The 26,551-nt window shown below is 42.6% G+C and overlaps 1 protein-coding gene across 1 annotated transcript in view; it reads left to right on the forward strand.

Moving 5' to 3' along the window:
- Positions 1-26,551, forward strand: part of NUDC (nuclear distribution C, dynein complex regulator) — a 48,335-nt gene that overhangs the window by 16,302 nt on the left and 5,482 nt on the right. Inside the window, exons 3-8 of the mRNA XM_069224068.1 lie at positions 4,841-5,080; positions 7,862-7,945; positions 8,180-8,293; positions 11,217-11,411; positions 12,115-12,198; positions 23,111-23,229. Coding sequence (XP_069080169.1) covers positions 4,841-5,080; positions 7,862-7,945; positions 8,180-8,293; positions 11,217-11,411; positions 12,115-12,198; positions 23,111-23,229 — 836 coding nt within the window. The remainder of the gene's footprint in view (positions 1-4,840; positions 5,081-7,861; positions 7,946-8,179; positions 8,294-11,216; positions 11,412-12,114; positions 12,199-23,110; positions 23,230-26,551) is intronic.

Raw genomic sequence — 26,551 nt, forward strand, 5'->3', positions numbered from 1 at the left:
GGCGCATCGCAAATTTTCAAGCGCTGCTGGCCAGATATGACCGCGCTCACTGGGATGAGATGCAACTTCTCGTAGACCATCTTCCCCAAGAATACCAAAAAAGGGCGCAGCAAATAGTTGAAGAGGGACAAACAATCTCAAACAATCAAATCCGCTCTTCACTGGACGCAGCCGATACTGCAGCGAGAACAGTCAACACTGCTGTCACCATAAGGAGACACGCTTGGCTCCGCACTTCAGGCTTCAAACCTGAAATCCAGCAGGCTGTCCTTAATATGCCCTTCAACGAAAAACAACTTTTTGGCCCTGAAGTGGACACAGCCATTGAAAAACTTAAAAAGGACACAGACACGGCCAAGGCCATGGGCGCACTCTATTCCCCGCAGAGCAGAGGCTCTTTTAGAAAAACTCCATTTAGAGGGGGGTTTCGTGGCCAACCCACAGACACCACCAGCCAACAAACAAGAACCACACCATATCAGGGTTCCTTCCAAAGGGGAGCTTTCAGGGGATATAGGGGGGGGTCAATTCCCAAGGAGTAGGGGAAGATTCCAGACTCCAAAAACACCTCCACCTAAACAGTGACTTTCAAGTCACGCAACCCCTTCACTCAACACCAGTGGGGGGAAGACTAAGCCAATTCTACCAATCTTGGCAACAGATTACAACAGACAATTGGGTATTAGCAATAATCCAACATGGCTATTGCATAGAATTCCACAAATTCCCACCAAACATCCCTCCCAAAACACGCAAAATGTCACCACAACATTTAGAACTTTTAGGACTAGAAGTTCAAGCACTACTGCAAAAGGATGCAATAGAGTTAGTACCAGTACAACAAAAAAACACAGGAGTTTACTCCCTGTACTTTCTAATTCCAAAAAAAGACAAAACATTAAGACCAATATTAGATCTCAGGACACTAAATACCTACATCATATCGGACCATTTTCACATGGTCACACTACAAGACATCATTCCACTGCTCAAACAGCAAGATTACATGACCACATTAGACCTAAAGGATGCGTACTTTCATATACCAATACACCCTTCTCACAGAAAGTACCTACGGTTCGTATTCAAAGGAATACATTACCAATTCAAAGTGTTGCCATTCGGAATAACAACTGCACCAAGAGTGTTCACAAAATGTCTAGCAGTAGTAGCAGCACACATCAGGAGACAACAGATACATGTGTTCCCTTACCTAGACGATTGGCTAATCAAGACCAACACAGTAAAAAAATGCGCAAACGACACCACATGTGTCATACAAACCCTTCACAAACTGGGGTTTTCCATCAACTATACAAAATCACACCTAGAACCGTGTCAGACACAACAATATCTAGGAGCAACCATCAACACATCAAAAGGAATTGCCACTCCAAGCCCACAAAGAGTGCAGGCATTCCACAAGGTAATAAGTGCTATGTTTCCAAACCAAAAGATACAAGCAAAATTTGTGCTAAAACTTCTAGGCATGATGTCATCATGCATAGCCATTGTCCCAAACGCAAGACTACACATGCGACCCTTACAACAGTGTCTAGCATCACAATGGTCACAGGCACAGGGTCAACTTCAAGATCTGGTGTTGGTAGACCGCCAAACATACCTCTCGCTTCTATGGTGGAACAGCAAAAATTTAAACAAAGGGCGGACATTTCAGGACCCAGTGCCTCAATACGTTATAACAACAGATGCTTCCATGACAGGGTGGGGAGCACACCTCAATCACCACAGCATTCAAGGACAATGGGACATACACCAAACAAAATTTCATATCAATTACCTAGAACTGTTAGCAGTATTTCTAGCGTTGAAAGCCTTCCAACCCATAATAACACACAAATACATTCAACAATGTATTATTTAAACAAACAAGGAGGAACACACTCAACACAATTGTGCCTCCTAACACAAAAAATTTGGCAGTGGGCGATTCACAACAACATTCGCCTAATAGCACAATTTATTCCAGGAATACAAAACCAACTAGCAGACAACCTTTCGCGAGACCACCAACAAGTCCACGAATGGGAGATTCACCCCCAAGTTCTGAACAAGTACTTTCAAATTTGGGGAACACCCCAGATAGATTTGTTCGCAACAAAAGAAAACTCAAAATGCCAAAACTTCGCATCCAGGTACCCACACCGCGAATCACAAGGCAATGCTCTATGGATGAGTTGGTCAGGGATATTTGCATACGCTTTTCCCCCTCTCCCTCTCCTTCCCTATCTAGTAAACAAGTTGAGTCAAAACCAACTCAAACTCATACTGATAGCACCCACATGGGCAAGACAACCTTGGTATACAACTCTACTAGACCTTTCACTAGTACCGCATGTCAAACTACCCAACAGACCAGATCTGTTAACACAACACAAACAACAGATCAGGCATCCAAACCCAGCATCATTGAATCTGGCAATTTGGCTCCTGAAATCCTAGAATTCGGACACTTAGACCTCACACAAGAATGCATGGAGGTCATAAAACAAGCTAGAAAACCTTCCACTAGACACTGCTATGCATCTAAGTGGAAAAGATTTGTTTACTACTGCCATGCCAATCAAATACAACCATTACATGCCTCTACTAAAGACATAGTAGGATACTTACTACATTTGCAAAAAGCAAATCTCGCTTTTTCATCTATAAAAATACACCTCGCAGCAATATCTGCTTACCTACAAACTACTCATTCATCGTCTCTATTTAGAATATCAGTTATTAAAGCATTCATGGAAGGGCTAAAAAGAATTATACCACCAAGAACACCACCAGTTCCTTCATGGAATCTTAACATCGTCTTAACAAGACTCATGGGTCCACCTTTCGAACCCATGCATTCCTGTGAAATGCAATATCTAACCTGGAAAGTCGCATTTCTCATTGCAATCACATCCCTCAGAAGAGTAAGTGAAATACAGGCATTTACCATACAAGAACCATTTATTCAAATACACAACAATAAAATAGTTCTAAGAACAAATCCAAAATTTCTACCAAAAGTAATCTCACCATTCCATTTAAATCAAACAGTAGAATTGCCAGTGTTCTTCCCACAACCAAATTCCGTGGCTGAAAGGGCACTACATACATTAGACATCAAAAGAGCACTAATGTACTACATTGACAGAACAAAGCTAATCAGGAAAACAAAACAACTGTTCATAGCTTTTCAAAAACCACACATAGGAAATCCAATCTCTAAACAAGGCATTGCTAGATGGATAGTCCGATGTATTCAAACATGCTATCTTAAAGCCAAAAGAGAATTGCCTATTACACCAAAGGCACACTCAACCAGAAAGAAAGGTGCTACAATGGCCTTTCTAGGAAACATTCCTATGAGCGAAATATGTAAGGCTGCAACCTGGTCTACGCCTCATACGTTTACTAAACACTACTGTGTAGACGTACTAAATGCACAACAAGCTACAGTGGGCCAAGCTGTACTAAGAACATTATTCCAAACTACTTCAACTCCTACAGGCTAAACCACCGCTTTTAGGGGAGGTAACTGCTTTATAGTCTATGCCAAACATGTGTATCTGCAGCAACATATGCCATCGAACTGAAAATGTCACTTACCCAGTGTACATCTGTTCGTGGCATTAGTCGCTGCAGATTCACATGTACCCTCCCACCTCCCCGGGAAGCCTGTAGCCGTTTAGAAGTAGATCATAAATCTTAAACATCTGTACATTTGTAAATAATTATTATAAACTCTTAACGTACATACATATTCACTCCATTGCATGGGCACTATTTATAGCAAACAACTCCATCCTCACCCTCTGCGGGGAAAACAATCTAAGATGGAGTCAACGCCCATGCGCAATGGAGCCGAAGAGGGAGGAGTCCTTCGGTCCCGTGACCAAAAAAGACTTCTTCGAAGAAAAACAACTTGTAATACTCCGAGCCCAACACCAGGCAGCGGACTGTGCCAAACATGTGAATCTGCAGCGACTAATGCCACGAACAGATGTACACTGGGTAAGTGACATTTTCATTATTGAAACTTATATTCTTCTTTCGATTGTTCAGCAACACATTTAGCACTCTTTCTTGTGGCAAATGACTGCTAATATCTCAACTGGACATATTTCTAGGAAGGTGAGCAGAAACTGGGGAGATTGTAGTGCGTATCAATATCAGCCTATTCTGTTATGTTGAAGTTTTGCTCAATAACACTTATGCAGCGTAGCGGGCAGGTTGATTCACCACACACCATCTCACAGACCCCAGGCCTCTTGTTGCTGAGTGATCTTTCCAGTTCTTAATTAGCCTTCTCAAGGGGATGGGCTCCTTCCAGTTCTTTTGATTTAGCCTCACTACACCCCCTCCCCCCAACGAGAGAGAGAGACACACACACCTCCACCACCTGTCTTCTCCCCCCCGTCCCCCTTTGCTCACAGTCCAGCAGTACCAATTAAGGGACCCCTATCTCTTCTGAATGGGCTTTCCTTTGGAACCAAGGTGCCCTCCACTCTGACAGGCTGCTCTTTATATTGAGAGTGCGCCATCATGTGTGCATTGGTGTTATTGGACTTTCTTGTTATGGCTTTTCCTGGCACTCAGTTTCGAACTTCTGTTCACAGTACAGCAGCCCTCCGTAATCCCACTTGGGCCCCTACTCAAAGGAGCTTTCTTCTGTTTGTAGACTGACAAAACACTCCTCCGAACCCCTCCTTCTTATAGCCCACTGCACTCGAGGTTAGGGTATTCCCTTGCCCACGGACCACCCTCCTCACTGCATAATGATTCTGCATAACATTTACAAACAGTAACTTAATTTCTGTAACATACTCCTTCATTTCAGCTGATCAGAGAAACCTTTAACCACCACAATCAGCTAGCCCAAAAGGCTCGAAAGGAGGTGCAGGAGCAGCAGGAGGCACAGCAGCGCGAGAAGGCAGCACAGCGGGAAAAAGCAGCTCACCAGGAAAAGGCCGAGAGAGCCGCCAAACAGGCGGCCGACATGAAGCGAGAAGAAAGCGAGCCCAAAATCAGAGAGCTGACTGATGAGGAGGCAGAGCAGCTGCAGCTGGAGATTGATCAGGTGATGTGGTGTTTTTGGCACAGGCTGTCATTTTATTTGGAAGTATCAGTGGCGTGGTTGTCGCTTCTCTAGGAGAGAGTTCCTGTAGTAGAATCATCAGGGAACTGAGGTTGTGGTGTGACTTTCTGGTAGAGGTAAGCCTAGAAACTGCACAATGGGGCTGACATCTCCTTGTTTAATGTAGTAACAAGAGAGTTATGAAGAAGAAAACATGCTATGTCATTTAAGGTGTTTCCATAGCACTGTTGGCACTTTCATTCCAAGAATTCATGGGGGAAATATGATGGGTGACAGAGGTATCGAACAGGAGAACAGTGAAGAAACATTAAAAAGAGAATAAGAAGGGAACATGCTATGTTCGTGGCTTGTTTAGAGCATGTGACACCATAAAGCCTTTCAACCCGCCAACATGAACAGAAAAAAAAAATGTTTGAAAATGTTCCTCTGCTGTGTTGGTACCTTATACAGCTCTCTGGTGAGGGGCAGATGAGGACCGAGTAGGAAGGATGGAACAAGAGTTATACTGTTCATGTTCTCTTAATTTCTGACTAGTGCAGGGGAGTTTAATGCTGCAGTGAAACAGAGCCTGATGTGAGGTCAATTTTAGTAATTAGTCTGCCATTTTTCACGTTTTTTTTTTTTTTTTTTTTTTTTTGGTAAAAGACCTTGATACTCAAATTGCTTTGTAACTGATTCTTTGGCATTGGTCATACTTTCAGAATTTCACCAAGAGCACTTTAATTTTTCTAGACCGTCATTTTGGAGTACCACCAGTTCTCAAGTTCACGTGCTTCTGAGAAGCAAAAATATGGATTAGGGTTCTTTTGTGGTGTTTTTGTGTACACTTTATTGAAATTGCATATTTATTGCCTTTTTGTTGTGACTGCCTGTTACTTAATGGTGTGGTTCTCTCTTCTCTTCTAAGCCGATTGCAGAATTGCTGGCCTTGCCACCTCTAGTTTGCAGCTTGATGCAAGTTAAGAATCTCTTACTGGCCCACTTAACCTAAATAATATGCACTGAGTGGTAGGATTCGAGAGCTGTGGCATTCCAAAACTCCACAAAATAAAAAAAAACATGTAGTTGTTTTTCAGAACCTATTACACTACTGAAAGTTCTTTTCAATCTGACTAGTCTGACCTCTTCCCATTCTATCACCTTAATGCATTGATTCCCTCCAACCCCAATTACACATTTCCTAAACCTCCCCCATTTTCTCAATACAAATCCCTCCAGCCTGAATGGTTGAATCATACTACCATCAAATATCAACATTTCTTGCACAACTTGCTTATTTACTATTTAAAACTGCCATGTTGTTGATAACCTTATGGATATCAGATGAAGAATGCTATACTGAATGTCTCGAACTCTTGACATAGGCTTAACTCTATAGATATCCTTACCAAGCCAGGCTTAGCTCAATAGATATCCTTACCAAGCACCCCACCCTTTCACAGAATTGCCACATTTATTTAATAGAAGCATCTCAAATCAACAAGAGGCGCAAAAATCGCATATATTCTTGTGAGTTATTGAATGTCTTATTACCAAACCCCCCCTTCCTTGCTGTCTAGCCACCTCATCAGAGTTTCTCATTCTTCTCCTAACAGAATAAATTAAGTCTACTGTTAGCATTCTTTGTTCTGCCGTTTACTTTAATGTGCTCCCCTGTGTTCATACATTCCTGCCCTCGCACCCAAAGACTATATCTCGGTCCTCTTTTCCATGAAACAGAGGCAGCTCTAGTTATAACATTCCCCAATCCTCAAACACCTCCCTGAATCATTTTCCTATATCTCGCTCCCCATTATGAACCTCATTTTGTCATTATTCATCTCAGATTAGCTTTGATTTGCCCCAGAACATGTATCCTTTAGTCACCCCATTACTCTTCAGCTGTTCACATTCATGCTCTCTAGAACAGTGGTTCCCAACACTTTTGTGGATCCCCACTTTATCAGTACTATTCATTTGTGAAATGTTTTTCTCCTTTTCTACAGATGGTCCCAGTTTCCTCCTTTTTCTTAGCTGGCCTATTCTATATTACAGTTCCCCATCTACTCGGCTAATTAACTATTTAATGTGCACTGTCCTACCTCTAAGGGTAGAACTCTGTGTATATATCTTCCTGCAAATTAAAACCATACAACCTTGTGCTCCAACATTAGATTTATCAAAGATGCTGTGATAAATCGCCTTTTGGCATCAGAGAGAAACTTGATATATGGAGTTTAGTCGCCAGAAGCCGAGGTTGGAGAACAACAGTTAGAGTAACCAGATGCTCGTTCATTTAAGGAAAATGTGTTTTTACTGTCCTCTGAGCCCGGAATCTTGATTTTTGAAGAGGTCTGCCTGTGCAAGAGCCTAATATTGAGAGTGCAAAGCTGCATATGTGGTACTTGTAAGATATTGCACAAATGCTTACTCTTTTTTTCGGGGTGGCATGACAGACTTATTACAATTGCACCAAGTGATTTTGTTTCTTAAAGGCTCTGAACTAGAATTATTACAGCCTTTTAAGTAGCATTTAGTAATCTGCTGTCAACACTTCCACCTCTGACTACAGCTGACATTTAAAGAACCCACAGGTTGTTATGGTTTGAAGTCTCGTGAGGCCCATGTTCTGTTTATTTTAGTTGCTAAAAATCCAAAGTGTGAGAACTTTCACTCATTTTTTTTGCTATAGTCTGCCTCTTTAGTACCTGGAGATGCAGGAATCTCCCACATCTGATATGCCTAATGATTGTCTTTTCTTCTTGTCTGTTTATGTATTTTTAGAAAAAGGCATCCGAGAGTCAACAGGCATCTGGTAATGGAATCACACAAACTCCAACTGAGCTCAAGGACCCAGAAACCAAATCGGTAAAGAGCTTTGGGTGACTGGAGGAGGTTGGCTGTGTGTTGTATCTCATGTTAAGATTTCAAATTAACTGTGTGTCATGGATTAGGTGGGGGTCTGCCTTTAACTAAACACTGTTGCCCCATCTAGACTACACTAGAGCACGCCTGCCCCAGTGGCAGGCGTCCTGCTGAGATTTCAGTCGAAAGAGTGGGCTTTAATGTAGCAATTTTTTTTTTATTTTTTTTATTTTTTAGGGGGCTGACTCTGAGGAAGAAGATGAAAAAGACAAGGGGAAACTGAGGCCAAATTCTGGCAACGGTGCTGATCTGCCTCTTTACCGATGGACACAGACACTGTCTGAGGTGGATGTGAGTATCTTGGGTTCAAACTGAAGGGACTGCAGGAGAGTAAGTCACTGTAGATGACCTGCTTATGGACTTGCTCGCTTGTCCCAGCGAGTGTGGATTATTCCAGTCAGTTACTGCTTCTTCTTTTGGATACGGGAATCTGCATTGTGGGGGTAATCACCAATCCTGGGTCATGGATGCATGTTCTTTAACGTCCCTGATTATCTTGTACCAGTATAAACGCTCTGGGTTTTTATCAAGGTGCAGTAGGGTGGGTGTGAGGAGAGTTTTCAATAAGCCATTATGATTTAATCTTAGACGTTAGGTTCACATGAAAGCTTTTAACACCATTCTTGGGAATAGCATGGAAATTTACCGCCACCTCCTCCAACGCTGCTTTAATTCAGAAATTAATCGGAATCTATAATTTGACAAATGCGTCACAAGATTCATATATTGAGAAAAAGCATTTTATTTCAAGCTTTCTGAATCGTTGTCAAGAGTAGCTTATAGGACGTTAAGTCAAGATGTGATTAAACAGATGACTGAAGGTAAAATATATATGTTATCCTTTGCTAAAGACAGCACAGTGGGGTGGTTATGCATTCCCCTTGCTGCCAAACTTGTACCATTAAGGTTAAAGCCAGAAGGATTGTCGGAAACTTTGTAATGCATTCTGGTCAACCAGTGTAGCAGTTCTTTACAGAAAATATTGATTAGGATCTGGTTATTGTCTAGGCTTGTTGACATTGACAAGCATATCCACCTTACTTCAATGGAATGAGTTATGTTGCATATACTCTGACAGATCAGAATTGCAGTTGGCCCTGTTAGCGAGATCTTGTAAGGTGCTAAGACTGAGACCCACTTTTAAGAGCTATGCCTTAAAGGAGCAATTTAATAAAGCAGCAACAATCAAGATTAGCCTGGAATGAGGACTTTCTCAGTTATTTAGGAATTGGGGAAATGGGCACACCTATCTAGCATATTTTCTCAAGAAATAGTCTAATGTAGATGATGATGAGCCTACAACCTCTACAACTGTTTTCGACTTGAGTACAATAGCTTTAAAGTTGGAATCCCTAGCACAAAAAGGTTTTTCCCCTCTCAAATCACCTCCTTTTGAATCTCATGCTGAAGGAATGCTTCCTAGGATTCTACCGGGACCTGAAAACATACCTATAGCACTTTTGTCCTAAAGTCAGTGTCTGTTTCCCCTAAGCTCTGTAGATGAAATGGTGTAGAATGTGCTGCTGTTGAGTAGACTAGATGTATCTAATTCTGGGAGAGAACTAGAAAGCCTGTCAAAGAACCCCAGGCTAGGTATTTTATGTTGTAATGAAATGCTGACTATTTTAGTGCAACTGTTTCCTAACCCCAAGGAAAAAATACGTTCTTCACAATTCTCTAAACCATCAAAATCAAATTTGAGAAAGTAGCCTCCTTTTAAAAGAGTTGCAGTAGTCTGTCCTTTATCTGTTGTGACCAATACAGGAATATGAAGAATAGGAGGGCCCAGGACTAGGGGACAGTAATGCAGTACAGGGAAAAATCAGTAAGTATGGTTGGAGAAGGGATGTTGGTAAAGGAGGTGGGAGGATTATTGGAATGGAGAAGGAGGTTTTTAGGGGAGAAAAATAGAAGGAAAAACGTTAGGGGGCCAATAGCATTATTAACAAAGAGATCAGATGGGGTTACAAAACAAATGGAGGTGAGGGAGACAAAACACCAAGGATGACCAGAAAATTAATTGGGGAGAAATTAAATTCAGAAAGTAGGACTAACCCCCTGGGTAATTGCCACAAAAAACTCTGACTCTGGAAACAATATACTGCTGGTTGTATTTTGAGATAAAAGACTTGCAGCAAATTGGGTTTGACAACTTGGTAGTGTCTTTCATTTTATAAAATGTATGTAAACAGGTTTGTGGACAATGAGTCACAAAATCAAGTTTCCAGCAGTTTGTTTTTCTCGATCGGTTCCATCTGGCAGTCTGCTTATTGTGAAGGAGATAATGACAGCAGGGATTTTACTTGACTGTGGATAGATGCCATGTCTGGATGGATTAGTTTTGGAACTTATATAGAAAATCTTGCAGCTTATGTTTGTGTGTGTCCTGAATAGAGCTAGTGGCATTTCCGCTGGTCAGCATCTGACCAACTTAATGTGGGGTTGTTCTACACTGCTGCAAGGGTTGTCACCCTGTGTGTGGTGATGTTGTTTTATGTTGACTTGGAGTAGGGCACAACAGGTGCATTTTTTGTCGTTAGGAATGAACTGGGCCACACACAGTTCTCACTAAAATGGCGGTGTGCTATTTTGGATAATTATGTGGGTAACTGGTTCCTTATATAGCTGTAGATCTGTTTCTATATAGCACCCAGGGAAGTGCTTTAAGTGATGTTGGAAATGGTGGATCAGTTCATAGAAGTGTCTGACCTAAGTTTGAATGGTCGATTTATGAGGTCCCCCTCCTGATGTTCCAGTAGTTTCTTTCCTGTTCCCAGATGCCTAACACTAAAATACCTTGTTATACACTTTATTTATGCAGACAAAATCATTAAGGTACATACTTGAGCCAGGGTTGCATTTCTGAGGCTGCCTGATCTTTGGTTATGTCACACTGAGTTCTTCCTGCTTTGCCCAGCATTAAAGGAGGTCAGTCCATCTCTTTAAAGGAAAAATGCTGAAAATAATACTGAGGTCATGTATTTTCACAGTTCACACATAGCACCTGGAATTTTCTGAATCCAGATAGGCACCTGGATCTTCTGCTTAATTACGTTACCTTGTATGGGCTAGTGTAAGCCACCTGGGGCCAGGGGGATTTGGTTCTGGTTCAGGGTGTGAGTGGTCTCAGCCCCTTGTAATAACTGCTATGGAGGTAAATAGAAAGTGTTTCTTTCATCTTGTAGTAAGCCCATAATCTCTGTGTTTCTTCCAGTTGGTGGTACCCCTGAATGTGAGCTTTCGGTTAAAGGGGAAGGACGTGGTGGTGGACATTCAGCGACGAATTCTCAAGGTAGGCCTGAAGGGCCAGGCTCCAGTCATCGATGGGGAGCTTTACAATGAAGTGAAGGTGGAGGAGAGCTCCTGGCTGATCGAAGACGGCAAAGTAATCACAGTCCATCTGGAGAAGGTGAGGCCTCCTTTTCTGTCCCTGGGTGTAGGATGGGGAAGAGCACCTCCATGGAGAAGAGTGAAGGGAGACAAGTATGGTTGTTACTGAGGAGGTGGCATATGGTGAAGTGCACTACAAATCCCTTGGGGTGAAGACTTGTTAACTATACCAGTGCCTTTATTTGAAAAAGTGGAATGGGTAGAAGGCAGAGATCGAGTAGGCACATCTTGTGAGAGTTGTAGTGTCTGACAAATGGGTATCTTGCTTCTTTACTTCGACTGTTGTTGTAAACACATTTGAGAGGAGACTTGTCAGGGGCAGATAATGACACTTCCTCTTTAGGACTTGGGGTGCGAATCCAGTAGGTATTTTACATTTAGGATTACACAAGGAGAGGGCATACCTCCAGTCGGAGGAGGGCAGTAAAATCTGAAATTTCAAATATAGATGGGTCCACACGTTGGTTATAGTGCTGGACCAGAAATATGCAAGTACTTATCTTGCAATATAGGGAGGAAGTGTATATGTGGGAAATGGCAAAAAGGGAGAAAGCAGACCTGAGGAGTGACAGTAACCCATCATAAACGGCTACTAGAAAGATATGTAGACCAGATTAACAACAAGTGATGTCCTTTGGAAAGTAGATGTGTTTTGACTTTGCAGTCAAAATAAAGCATTCAGATGCTCTGTTGTACTAAAACTGTGATCTTTTGCTCAACAGATCAATAAAATGGAGTGGTGGAGTAGGATAGTTTCCACAGATCCTGAAATCAACACCAAGAAGATAAACCCAGAAAACTCAAAGGTGAGCACCCCAACTATCAGTCTGACTGATGAGTTTATAGCCTGGTCTCTCTCTCCCTCTCCCAGCACATATGTAGAAGATAAGGTGATCTAGCAGTGGGAAGGGAGGTGAAGGTGTATAAACCGGTGTAGCAAGAAGACTGCTGGTACTATTCAGTTAGTAGACACAATGTGTATTGGGGTATGTGGCTTGAAGCAGCCTTAATTGGACACTCTGCTCATCCGGCTACCATTATATTGCAGATGTTCTGCTCTAAGGTACTTTACTCCCCTCCCCCTTCTGTGCATGGCCATCAGGCAGTGTTCTGGCAGCAGGCACCCCTTTTCTGCACTATGAATCATTTTAGGAATTATGATACTCTGCCTACTATTTGCTTTTTGCCACAAGCAAAGACATAATAAGGTGATCTACCACCTATGTGATAAGTACTTCTTGTCTCTTAAGAGATGTTCTCCAGGTGCTGCACTTATGCACAAATTTGATGGTCTCACAATCAAATGATTGTCTCAATTGGGAGATACCCCACCCTTCAATGTGGAACACATCTATGAGCAGGGAAACGCTCATTCAAACCTCTTATGTTCCAGTAAGACCATACTGCCTTTATACTCACTATAATTGTGAGTACACATGCTCTGCAATCCTGAAACGTGGTGTAGAATTTTAACAACCACTTATCCCAAAGTAAATGTTAAATACACACTTGTGCAATTGACGTCTTGCAACAAACTTTATATGTCAGCCTCCAGCATCTTTTTGTTAAGTCTATTTTTAATGCATAGACTAACCTTGTGGTACACCCCTATCTAGGTCTTTAAAAAGATTGGATAGATTTACTTATATATTACCCAGTGGCAATTGCCACTGGATAGTTAGTTAGGTCCACATTTCCATTGGAAAAGCACTTTCTTTTGTTTTGCCTATAACTTTGTTGCTGTTTGATTAAACTTTACAAAAAAAAGTTGATCCACCTCAGTTCCACCCTTGAAAGTTTCGGGGTGATCCGTCAAGCGGGGGCAGAGGAAAATGAGGGTCCAAAAATGCATTTTACCCATGCAGATTTCCGTACGACAGTTGAGTAGCAATACTGCAAATGTCTGAAGGGAATTACACCAAATGTGGCAGAAAGATATGTATTCATTGATCACTTAAAAAGCCAAAGGTTACAGGGCCGTTACAGTTAGGCTCACATTTAAAAAATACAAAAGTGTAGAAATTTACCAGTTATAGTTAGTTACCTCCAGTAACTATAACTCGTGCCCTAAGGTAACTATAACTCGCGCTCCCGCTATGCAGTTTTTTCATCAATTTTTACAGCAAATATTACATTGATATTATCAATTAGGTTATCAAAGATGTTATGAGTGCCGTAATTTGTGGGTTAATTAGGAGTGCATGACGGGGCGTGAGTTTTAGTTACCTTAGGGCACGAGTTATAGTTACCTGAGGTAACTCTAACTATAACTGGTGAATTTCTGTGGTTTGGTACGTTTAACATGAGAGCCTAACTATAACGTCCCTGTAACCTTTGTTTTTTTGTTTTTTTGTTCCGTGATTTGTTTTTTTTACTGTATAGTAATTTTCACTACTATACGTTAACCCAACCACTGGCTCGCGTGGCCATGTAGCAGGGCCCTGAGGCCAACCCCCTATAAGCACCCAACCTTACAACGTGCATGGCCTTCGCCCGAGCGCAGTAGGGGTTGCCCGCAAGAGCTTTCCTGCAGCCAGTCCCTTCGGCCAACCACCCAACCCCATGCTGTGCACGGCCCTTTAACTGTGCGTGGTGGAAGTTGGCCACAGCCTTTCTGGGTGTCAGAAGAGGTGTGAGAGGGTGTATCTGGGGATGAGAGTGGCTGTGAGTGTGACTGGGTGTGAGAGTGCGTACATTAGTGTTTTAGTTTGTGCGTCAGTGTGTGCGCGGGTCTGTGAGTGGGTGCATGATGGTGTTAGTGGGTCTGTGAGTGGGTACACAAGATCTCAATGGGTGCGTGAGTGTCCGAGTGAATTTGTGAGTGGGTGCTTAAGGGTGCCGGTGGGTGTGTGAGTGGGAGAAACAGATTGAAAGAGAGAGACTTTTTTTAGGCTTTGATGTATGATATACTTGGAAAGAGATATTTCTGTTCAATTTAAAAGGAGGAATGTATTTATTTAAAAAAAAAAAATCCCCTTTTATTTTACCGTTAAACATTTGTAGTTAAAAAAAATTTGAGGGAAACGAGTCCGGTTGGACTCGAACCCTCAGTGCTCAGTGTGAAGGTGCTTGACCTTCATGTTGAGCTGCTTTTTTTATTTTTTATTCCTTTATGGGCTATCTGGGACCGTGGGGAACCCTCAAGGGCTCTCTTGCTGTAATTATATGTTTTTTTTCATTTTTATATATTTTTGTTATGCAAATTACCCTTTATGGGCTATGTGGCACTGCGTGGAAGCCTCAAGGTCACCCTTCAGTGCCATTGCTTCAGCAAGCAAGGAGTTGCCTTAACAGCAGTTCCATGCTTGCTGAAGCAAACCTTTCATCTCTGTTACATGCACACATATATCTGTGTGCAGGGAACAAAGATGAAAGGTCCGTTTTCAGACAGAGGGACCTCCTTTACAGGTCCAGTTGTCTGAAACGGAGTGGTTTGCTGTGGCTTTGCTGCAGCCGCATCGCCCCCCTGCTCATATTACAGTATTCGCCCTAGGGAGGTGGAGGCCCCACCTGTTAAAAAGTGTCCATGGGACCTGGCCCACCTTGGGGGCTTATTTAAAAACAAGCGCAGAAACCCTTGCTTTTTTTTTTTCTTTAATTTGTACCAAGTGTTCGTGACCCTGTCGTGAATTTGCAGCAGAGAAACAAAACAATGGTTTTTAGCCCATGGATTGGGGATGGGTGGGGACAGTCAGAGCTAAGGGGTCAGAATATCCGTACCCTAGCCTCTTTTGTATTTTTTATTCTTTTTTTTTTCTTTTCAGGGACTCTGCTTCAGTTGACATGGCTGACAACACTTCAACTGCTTCCTTGTTGAAGTGTTGGCAGCCAATCAGAACCCAACACGAGATCGGGATGGGTCGTGAATTCTTTGCATCCCTAAATATACAAATTTGGATTTTTAAAAATTTCTCTAAAACTACCGAACTGATTTACAGCAAAACAAAAAAAGTTTGCCTTCTGGATCCGGACCTACCTTTCGGCCAAATTTGGTGTAGTTCCGTCCAGTAGTTTCAGCGCTATCATTGTTCGAAATCCATATGGAAAAATGAATGAGGAAAACGTGCGGTTAGGGAGTTGAAGTTCTCCATTCCTGCACTCTTGCAGGCAGGAAACAGCATTGTCCCCGGCGATGGAGTCCTGGGACACTTCTGCCATCGGACCTGTGGGGGATGGAGTACCTGGGGCCAAGCGTTGGTTAGTGGAGGTTGGCCCCCACACCTCCTCCACAAATTTAAAAACCCATTGCCCCAGGAAATGGGGTGCCCCGGGGTCTTTAGGCTCGGCGATGGGGACCCCAAATAAAAATAAAATAGTGTGGCCTGAGGGAGCGGTACACATGCCTCCCTCTCCATTTAAGAACTAAATAATCAGCCCCAGGGAATGGGATCTTCAGGGCCTTGAAAATGTTTGGGGGGCACATGCCACACTCACCCTTTAAAAAATAATAATTAAATAAAAAGCAGTGATGGTGAAACGAGTGGAGTAGCTGCATATTTTACTTTCACTTCTCCAGTTGAGGAGCGCCATGTGATACTTTTTTTTTTTTAATTTTTTTAAAAATAACTTTTGACAATTTGTATCCCTAGAAGGGGCAGTGACACCACCAAGCTTCTTTTTAATTTTGTGGTGGCTGCAGGGACCACAGCAGCTCCCCTAACAACAACAACAACAAAAATGCAGCAAGTCTCCTGTGTCATTGAATCCACAACCCCAGAAGAGCTTACCATTATTTTCAAAGCACTCTGAGCTAAAGCTATATTAGTTAGAGTTAGAGTGCCAGGCCCCCTTGTGGTTGGTTTTATGGGTGCACTTTGTGACCTGAAAAAATTTAAAAATAAGACTCAAAGATGTCAATGGTTTGTTTTATTTTAAAAAGTGCTTAATTGAAAGTACAATCAATATTAAGCATTGCAGTATGTGAATTTACCCCAAAAAATGTTTAATTGTAGTTATTGATGACTTTTTGACAAATCCAGTAGGTCTGCTTAATATATGCTCCCGTGCTGACCCCTTGATAAGCCAATATGCCATCTTTTTGTATTTTGGTTTTTGGACACTTTGACAGAGCCAGGAGGATGCCTACCTTTCTTAAAATAACACCATTTATATTATTACATGACACATTAAGGCGAGGTGTTGAGTGCCTGCATGGGTTGAAGGGCCATATGCCAAGCCAGATACATAGAAAATATAGAAATTTACTAAAAATAAAAGAAACTCAGAGTTGAAGTGAGATTATAGTTGGAAATTGTAATACTATTTTACTTCACATAAAAATAAAAAAAAGTAACAAAACCACTGGAAATCATTATAGAGATCTCAAATAACTATGACTAGTGCCCTAAAGTATCTATAACTCCCAGACTTGCCATCCACTGCTAAGTACCTCACATATTACATCACTCATGACCTGTTTTATGACATCATTGATAAGATAACTAACATTTGAAATGACATCATTAATGACCGCGTTGCATGGCGGGGGCGGGAGTTATAGTTACATTGTAAAGTAAGACATATCTATAAGGGTGTCAGTGCGTCTGTGAGTGGATGTATGAGTGATTGAGTGGGTCTATGACTGGGTGTACAAGTGTCAGTCTGGGGCTTTGAGTGGGTATGTAAGTGTCTCAGTGGGTCTGTCCTCGAGTGCATGTGCATGAATGTGTATTTTGTATTTTCACCTGGATTCATGACTACGGCGCAATGTTACACGGGGCCCGCGACTGTGTCTCGACTCCATGATCATGGAGGAAAAAAAAGTTTTTAACCATTTCAAGCTCATGAGGGTTCCCTCAGGCACTCATTGGTGAACCTCACGAGTCAGAGTACTGTGACCCCTTTTATTATTTAGAGCCCCTATTTCCATTCCCCGGGGCTGTGCAACGGTTGATAAGATGGCGGCTGCAACTTTCTCCACAGGTTGTGACCAGCCAATGACATTGCTTCCTTCTGTTGCGCAGAGCTGCAACACTTGGCATTGGATTCACGACAGATCTGTGTCCCTATGTATACAAATTTCCTTTAATTCTCAAACTACTGAACAGATTTACACCAAATAACAAAAAGGGGCCTTTCTGTTCAAAGAGCTACCTTTTTTTGATGCTGTCGCTTTTCAGAATCCCCTTTTTCTCCCCCCTGACCCGGAACCCACACCCCCTGGACAGATATATGTATATCTGATTGGCTGTTAGCACTTCAACCAGGAAGTGATGGCAGCCATCCTTGGACCAATATACATAGCATCCATTGAAATGCATTGTAGTAAATAGCAGGTTTTAAGGGTCACAAAAGGAGACTGTATAAAGGGCGATTACAGGTTTTATTTACACTCTAAATTATTTGTTGATGTTACCATACTAATTTTAGGAATTGTAGTGTGTTCTAAGGTGATTTGTGCCCTGTGAAAAAGCTGACATCATCCTTGTTCCTGGAGGCATATTTTAGTAAGCCGGGCCACTCGCAGCATGGGACACGCACTTGTGGAGCAAGGGGACTTCGAGGTACTGAGGACTCCAGTTACCAGTGGGGAAGTGGCGGGAATGGCTGCTGATGTCATCCTTGTGCCTAAAGATATATTTTAGCAAGCTGAGTCACCCACAGTGCGGGATGCGCTTGGGCCAAGACCGGGCCTGTCTATGACCAGAAGAGGCTAGGCCTCCCCTCTTTCCTCTGCTGTCCCAGGATTACGGATTGGCTGATTTTGAGGTAACTGTTGTCTTTGATTTGGGCACCATTTGGTTGTCTTGGAGTTCTGCTTGGGGGACTATGCCTTCGGGCCACTGTCAGCTAAAGGGGGAGTGTGAGAGGAGGGGGATAGAGTACGATGGAAAAGTGTAAATTAACGAGTACCAAAGATCCATCCCCCTAGAACTTTGTCAGCCACCGCTTTAGACTCTTTTCTGGCCTGAGCATTTGGGGTGATCTCCAAGAATGTTAATGTGGTGGAGCGAAGACATTTCCTGGAGATAGAAGATGGTTCCGCATCATTGCTGTCTTTCATTTGGCTTTCCCCGGGAGTCTGCCCTCCTAGTTTAAGATAATCCTGTGGGGCCATTAGTGGCGGCATCAGCTTCTGTCAATTCAACTCTACTGATCCAGGACCAATTGCCCGTTTGTAACTTGCTTGAAGATTATAACACTGTGATCCTTCCAGTATTTGCCACCGGACTGCCATGGGTTCTTGAGGATAACGAGGAAATCAAAGCCCAGCTGAAGAACAAGATTTGCCATGGGCTGTTCTGGCATACAGACTTCAACATTAGGGAATACAGTGATATCCTGTTTGTAAGGCGAGTTCGATGGGTGGGTCCAGTGGCAAAGTCCATAATGGAGTCTGTATTGTTATAAATTCTAACTCTTCATCACTTGCAGGTCTGTTTTTGTTTTGCACTAGAGTCACACTGCAAAAAGGCTCGGGGATTCAAAGTCTCCCGCTTGGCTATTTATATCGGCACTTGCGACCCAGGCCTCAAGTTCAGAACCTGCGGAGTGTGGGGCCCATGGGAGTCCCTAGCTTGCCTTTGTTCAACAGATTTCTCCCCCTGTCAATATTGGAGGCATTTTATTGACTACAATCTCCTGATATTGTGGCTCCTGACTCATTAGGAATGTGGCCCTTAGTATCCACTCTTCCACAGAAGGCATCGAAGTTGAGATTATCGGAAACCCTTGGTTCCTCATTGAAGATTCTTTGTTGGAATACAGTGGGGATGAGGTCTAAGTGCCAGGACCACTAATGGCTAAATGTGGTCACTAAGTATGATGTGGTGATGTTGCAGGAGACATGGAGTCGGGAAAGAATCATTTGAGAGGGCTTTGAATGTTTTCATATTGCCGCGTCACCCACCTTTGGGACAGGGCCGAGGGGGTTTGGCTATAATGGTACGTATTGCAATTAATCTCTGCATTTTTCCCATTGCCCTGCAACACACTGGGATCCAGATCCTCTGGGTGGATGCAACTAAGCAGGTCAACTTTTTCTTAGTCATTTTTTACAATTCAATTAGGGACCTTGGTTGTCAGATTGAGGTTCTTTTTTTGGGTCATATCGATCCTTGAGTGCTTAACTTTTTGAGTGGTTTTAATGTTCTTGTGGGTGGGGACTTTAATGCTAAGATGGGGTTCAAACAAATAATCAGTAATCCCTTTTCGAGACGAGCCTCCGTTTTGCATGCATTTTTCTGATTATAGGGGCAGAAAGCTATGGAAGGCTTTGGGCGTCGCAGCGTTATGCAATCTGGTGGCTACAATGCAAGACTTACCATCCCACTATTCTACTTTTTGTGGGTAGAGGGAAGGGTTCCATAATTGAATATTTGGTTGCTTCCTGGTCTCTTGTAGATATTATTAGCCCGGGGTTAGTCCTTCAGACAAGTTACAGTGACTCTAACTATTACCACAAAGCTGGCCATCCCAATTCGAAATAGACCAGTAGCAGTCCCTGGCATTAGAAATTTGTCCTTTCAGGGTATGGGCTTGACGATAAGAAGTCTTTCCATCCCGAGATTGTTGCAAACCGTGGTGGGAACAAACTTAGATATTATTTTTGATCCTTTACCCTCCACCGATCCAACTTAGTGTTGCAAGCATTCCGGGATCTCTGTACCTCAGCAAATAATGTTACAAAGAAAATGACTGGGGGAGGAGTTCAAAGGGTGTGGGTTGGTTTAACAGGGTATGTAGAGCGGCTGAAAGGCAGCTAGGTGACAAGGAAGGTTTACAAGAAGACTATTAGGGCAAGGAAATTGGAGTTAAAGGAGGCTTCCTGGGAGCAATTAACAACTGCCTGTAAAACGGGGGGATTCAGTGGGTTTTGGGCAGTTTTTCAGTGAGAAACAGCTTTGTGCGGCTGTGCTAGAGGATATTGGCACCTCTCTTTACCCCGAGTCATGGGTGGCCCATTTTCAAAGGGTGTACGCCTCAAGTGAGGAGGAGCAGGAATCGAACAAAGGAGAGAGTAGAATGTTCCCCCCTGAATGTTATCTTTGAAGTGGCCGAAGAGTGGACTGCCATTTTAGCTAGTCCATCAAATAAAGCACCGGTTCCCGACTGGATACCCATAGATTTGTATTAAAGGGGGGGGGGAGGAGGGGGGGTCTCTTTGGGCTATGGTTTTAACAAATGTCATTAATGTGGTGGCCCAGGTTTCTATCCTCTCTGCTTGGAAGACACCTGTGATTATTCCAGTTTTTCAAAAGGGGGATCGACAAGATCCTAGGTGTTACCATAGGGCTGCCCCCTTTCCGGGTTGACCTTATAAGAGAACTCTATTGTGGGGCAATGCCTCGGTTAGGTATGGAATGCGAGGGGAATGTACCGATTTGTTCACCTTCCCGCGAGGGGGTCAGGCAGGGGTGTGTTCTGGCACCAGTTTTGTTTTTGCTATATAACAATGGTCTTAACCATCACCTAACTGTAAATGGTAAGAACCTATGTAAAGTTAATTCAACTTTTGTTCCCACTTTGATATATGTAGAGAATGCAGTATAAATGGCTTGTACTGCAAATGGCCTCAAGGTCCTGGTGGACTTATTTGTTAGTTTTATGGAGGATTTACGTCTTTATACGAACATCACAAAGTCTTATTACATAGTGTGTGAGAAGTTGAACCCTAAGACGCATCCTATAACTATTAAAGGTAAAGTAATTGGAAAGGTAGCATCTTTCCCTTATTTAGGAGTGACATTTGACCAAGGGGGGAATTGGCGGCCTTGCCTCCAAAACCGATGTGCCCACTTTAACCAGGCATGTCGCACTTTATTTAAATTTGCTTTTACTGTGGGACGCAAACAAGTCTTACCGCTACTGCAGATTTACAAAATGAAATGTTTTCCTGTGCTGATGTATGGCACTGCCATTTGGGGGTTAGCAGCAGTGGAGCTTTTTAAAATGAGGGGAATCACTTTTGTAGAAAATTATTGAGAGTGGGATCCGCTAGCTCAACCTTTTCTGTTCACAAAAAGCTGGGTTTGGACGATGTGGAGGACCTAGTGAAAATATTTCCGTTGTCAGTATGGGGCAGGGACGCCACAGCCCTGAACAAGAACACTATAGAGGATTGTTTGTGGTGTGAGCGTGGGCTCAAGATTCAATGGCTGAGGTATATTCTGCCTGCAAGTCGAGACCTGTTTAGTAAGCCAGGGGGCTTCACTATGGAGGACATGGGGCTATCTTCCTGAACCATGTAAGAGAGGCCAGGGAAAGGGAATCACTTGCTAAGTTAGCTAATTGCTCTCTCCTGCTTCTTCAAATGGTGGCAGGCCCAGAGCCTTATCTTACTCTTGTGAAGTGCCCTTAGGATATATCTGTATTAACTGTTTAAGTTGGGTTCATTCCGCACTTTCATTTGCTCTCCTTGTAGTCCATACGATCCAAACTCTGTTCTGGTGTGTCCCTGTGATGGTAGTTCACTTCAGACCTTAGAACACTTTGTTTTTTTTATTTGTGTGGCTACTACGGTTTTCTGTGACGTAGATTTTTGTCGCCTATTTGGAAAGCAGGGGGTTTTAGGGAGTATAGATCAGCCCTCCTGTATTTACAACTGTTAAATTGTGAGGAGGTTTTACTGGCGGTGCTTTTTTTTTTTTGAAGGGTGTATTGGCCTGGAGTATAGTTATGAATTTATAAAAATGTACTGTGTACTTGGGATTTTAATTTTATACTGGAATATTGTTTTGACGGTTTTATTGTATTTATTGTTTGAGTTTTTATTTTTATTTTGTCATAGAAATTATGGTTAATGCTGTAGAAAGAAAAATTAGGATACATTTTAAGTGAGTTCTAAAATGTCTTCCTCTTCTGTTAGATGAAAACATTCTGCCATGTAGACTGAAACCTGCACATTTAACAATAACAGCAGACTGACAGTTAACACCTTGGTGGTCAGCAGTTTACTGCAGTGTTCTTATGAGCACCTAGAGGGCTAACATCCTGAATTCATGCCAAGAGTGTGGCAAATCTGACCATCATTTTGATAGTATTGAAGTAGAAAACTGAAAGCATTACTACTGAGGATACTGCAGTAAATGAGGAGATTAGGGAGCTTCATAACAAATAAGTTTCCCAAGATAGCCACCTGAAAAAAAGAGTCCAACTATCACCCACACGTAACCCAAGTGTAGCCCAATGACAGAAGTGTGCAAAACACTTTTTTATTGTTGTTGTTTTTTTGCAATTTTATATCACTCAGCCTTGACCCATAGGTATTGGAGTGCTCTACATGAGCATTAGTTACATTACACAAGGACACGTTCCTTTTGGGCTTTACGCATGGGGAGATTAAGTGATTTGCTAAGAACCAAAGGATGTTGAGCTGACACCGAAACTCCAACCTGCTTCCCCAGTTGCAAAGTCTGCAGCTCTGGCCATAACGCCACATTCTCTCCCCTAAGTAGTGTAACATATAAACAAGTGATCAACTCAATAAAAAATGTTTTATATATAGTTCTAGTATTTAGCCATATGATGGGGTTGAGGGATTCGTTTTAGCAGGGTTCCTGGGACACTGTGTCTGATATGTAGTGAATATTTACTACCAGTATGAGTCTTCTCTTAATAGCTGGGTTGCTCAAAATCTGTTGAGAAAGATTGGGATGAAGGCTGGGGCTGTGGGCTGCATGTACTGCTTAATGTGGGGTTGAATGTTATCTTTATTGATGACTCATGAAGGGACGTTGTTACTGTAACTCAGGCTTGAATGTGCCCTTATGCCTTTAGTTGTCAGATCTGGATAGCGAGACACGCAGCATGGTGGAAAAAATGATGTATGACCAACGGCAGAAGTCGATGGGGCTCCCTACCTCTGAAGAACAGAAGAAGCAGGACATCCTGAAGAAGTAAGACTTGGACCGATTTGCTGCAGTCTTTGCCATAACCTGCTATTTTGGAGTGCATTTTTTGTTTCTGGCCAATGTCTGTGTCTATTTCTTAATGAGCAAGTAGTGTTCCTTGTACACAGGTGATGTCCAGTTATGGCACCTTTGCTCTATGGCGACATCCTTTCTCTGCTGTGATACTGCATTGACCACGGACTAAAAAGTCTAGGCCGCAACTCCAGTCTAGATGTACAAACAGTACTGTGTCTGGCATGCTAAAGCGTCTGGACCATAAGTCTGTCCTTGATGTGCCGTAAGGTAGGGACAGAAGAGTTTTAGGTTGTGAATTCAATCTTGATGTACAAGGAGCGCTATATCCAGGGTTGGCTAAGGACTGAAGGCTCTCGTCTGCGAGTCTGGTTGCAATGTGCAAGCAATGCTGGTTCGCACTAGATGTGAACCAAAGGGTTCCATTCAAGAGTCCACGTTTTTTGTGCATGCACTGTTTGTCCTGTTTGGCAAAACGTCTAGACAGCGAGTTTGCTGTTCATGTGCAAGTAGTGTTGGCTTTGTCTTTCTGCATTGGGTAGGACTGAATGGTTTAGTGTGAGAGTCTAATCTCTCTATAGAAGCAGTGAAGTGCTGAAGAATGTAAACAGGGAGTTTGGTCTTGATGTCTAAATAGTGCTTTGTCTGCATTGGTCAAGGTTCTAAGCCCTGTATATTGTGTCATTGTAGAAGCTCAGCTATGTTCTGCATTGGTCAGTGACCAAAGGGCCTAAGCTGTGAGGCTAAACTTGTGTTATAAGCAGTGTTGTGCCATTCTGTAATGGGTGGGGGTTGATGGGTCTTGTCTTTAAGTACAGTCTCGATATGCATGCAATGCTGTGACCCAGAATGGTCAGATGCCAAAGGATATTGACAGTGACTTGGTCTTAATATGTTTTGCCTTTCTGCTGTAGGCCAGGGTCTGAGGGTTATGGGCCTAGAGACTGGTTTTAGTGTACAGGCAATGCTGTGTTTTGCAGATTCCAAATGTCCTACCTCAGTGTTATAAGTAGTGCTCCATACTGCTGTGCTGGGCAGGGGCTGAACAGAACTTTCTGTGAGTTGATCTACATCTACGGTTCGTCTTGCATGGTATGGAATGAGCAGCCGTTGAAGGGTCTGGACAATGAGTATGCTCTTGATATTCCTGTCATGTTGTGTTTCTTCTGTGTTTGGCAGAGATTGGTGCTGCAGACTCTGACCCATAAGTCTGATCTCAAATTTGCATCCTTCTCTATTGGACAAACTGCTGCATCGGGCACTTTGTGCCATGATGGTACGATTTCTTAGTTCTGCTTTCCTTATCGATATGAGAATGAAGCAACACTGAGGATTTCTTTGTGTTGAAGTCAGCCTTCCCACTGCAGATTACAATCAGCAGAGATCTTTCTCCTTCCACAATTTCTTTAAACTTGAGATGGAAGTCTAATAATGAACCACTTCAACTTGAGGAAACTATTGTCACAGTTCAATGACCTTTCCTTACCTTGGGTGTTTGGTAATCTCCTTCCAGCGATGTGCACGGGAAGGTAGCTGTGGTATTATGTAAGAGGCCAGAAGTCTTATGTCGCACCGGGGTTCTTCAGTCTTTGTGATCATGCCAAGGCCAGTCTGTATCTTAGTTGTGCTTTATGAGCAGCTGTAAAGAGTGCATGTACATGGAAATAACCCGTTCTTATCTCAGGATGTCTTGTCAGTGTATCGGATAATGACCTGACAGGTTTTTTTAATTTGTTATAGCACAGCAGATGTTTGTAGAAGTCTCCCAGTAAATACAGTGTTGTTCAAAGTTAAAAAATATTTATAATTAAAATTGATATAACGGAGAAATGTGCAAAATGTAAAAAAGTTGAAATGTCAGCAATAAAAATTAGGACATTTGAAATCCTGGCTTAGTGTAGCATGATAGGCTAATCTTCATGATGGCACGTTGTCCAAGTTAGCAAGAGTGAAACCTCCATGGTTCAAGCAATCGTACATCCTAAGGGGAGTATGTTATTTTTTTCTTTTTTTTTGCATGTGTTTGAATGTGCCCAAGGCTGTACTTGATTAGCTCAAGAGCGCACACTATGGACTTTAAAATTGTGGATATTAAATAATTGCATACTTTACACATAGCTATGAGCTATTTTTCATAGACTTTCTCTGACTCCTCCACGTGCTTTTGGTGCCATTTAAAGTGAGCGATGTTCATCAAATAGTGTGATTCAATGTTTACTCTCTCTCAACCACACCAGTGGACTATCTTAAGCTTGTAAAAATGAGATGGTTCCGCACACTGGAAAGCTTATGTTGTGACTCTGAAACTTACGTGCTGCTCTTCTGAGGGGCAAATGAAATCTGAAAATGGTAGCCTCCACAAATAGAGCTGTGCGTGTTAGAGTTTCAGCAGCCACTGACCGCACTTTCTGACTACCTGCAAAAGGAAATAAATGAAGAGCATTTGGTAAACTTAAGATGTGATCTCCTGCTTAAAGTACGTTTGAGGATGCATATATACACGCACCTTTCAAACCCTGGTGTGACTGCTTCTACATTTTACCTATCTCCTTTCAAAATAAGGTACCAAGTGGTGACTGGATAATGTTTCATCCCAAAGGTCTTGTTGTCACTCACTTTATCAGCTGCATTGGTGAGCGGTACCTCGTGTCCCTGGTGATAAAGAAAGGAGACGTGAGGTAGCTGCCATGGATCAATATGGCAGCTACGTGGCTGTGAAAGAGCAAAATCAGGACTTCCCCCATCTGTGAGATTAGTTGCAGAACATTGCACCTGGCGCCTCGCAGCCTGATAAAGACTGATATTGCCAGATAATGGGTGTAGCTGTAGCAGGAAGAGGTTAGGATGTCGGGCATGTTTTTCACCATGGGCGGATAACTTTATGAAAAGTGTAGATCAACAGGCGTGCCTGACTCCAGTGTGCATGTGTATTGCACAAATTGTGCATATCCACATCCTGGAACAGGCAACTGTCTGCAGCAGGAGAGGTCAATGACTTTCCAGCATTGGGGCTCTTTTGTACACTGGCTAATCTGAGATCACTGATTGGACAGTTGCCACAGGACTTCTGTTTAGCCCCTTTGCTATGTGTGATTTTTTTTTTTTTTTCCCCCCCACCATGAGATATGATCCTTCCCACTTGGGATGTCTTTTAATAATGTTTGACCAAGAAGACTGGTTAGTAGACCGAGGGAACTGTGTTCTATCAGTGTCTTCTCACTTCTCAACCTCCATCGTAGGGATGGTATTTAGACTCTCCTAGTTGAACATTAAAGGGTATTTGACTTGGATGTGT

Source organism: Pleurodeles waltl, chromosome 3_1 (genome assembly GCF_031143425.1).
Source record: "Pleurodeles waltl isolate 20211129_DDA chromosome 3_1, aPleWal1.hap1.20221129, whole genome shotgun sequence".
NCBI classification, from domain to species: Eukaryota; Metazoa; Chordata; class Amphibia; order Caudata; family Salamandridae; genus Pleurodeles; species Pleurodeles waltl.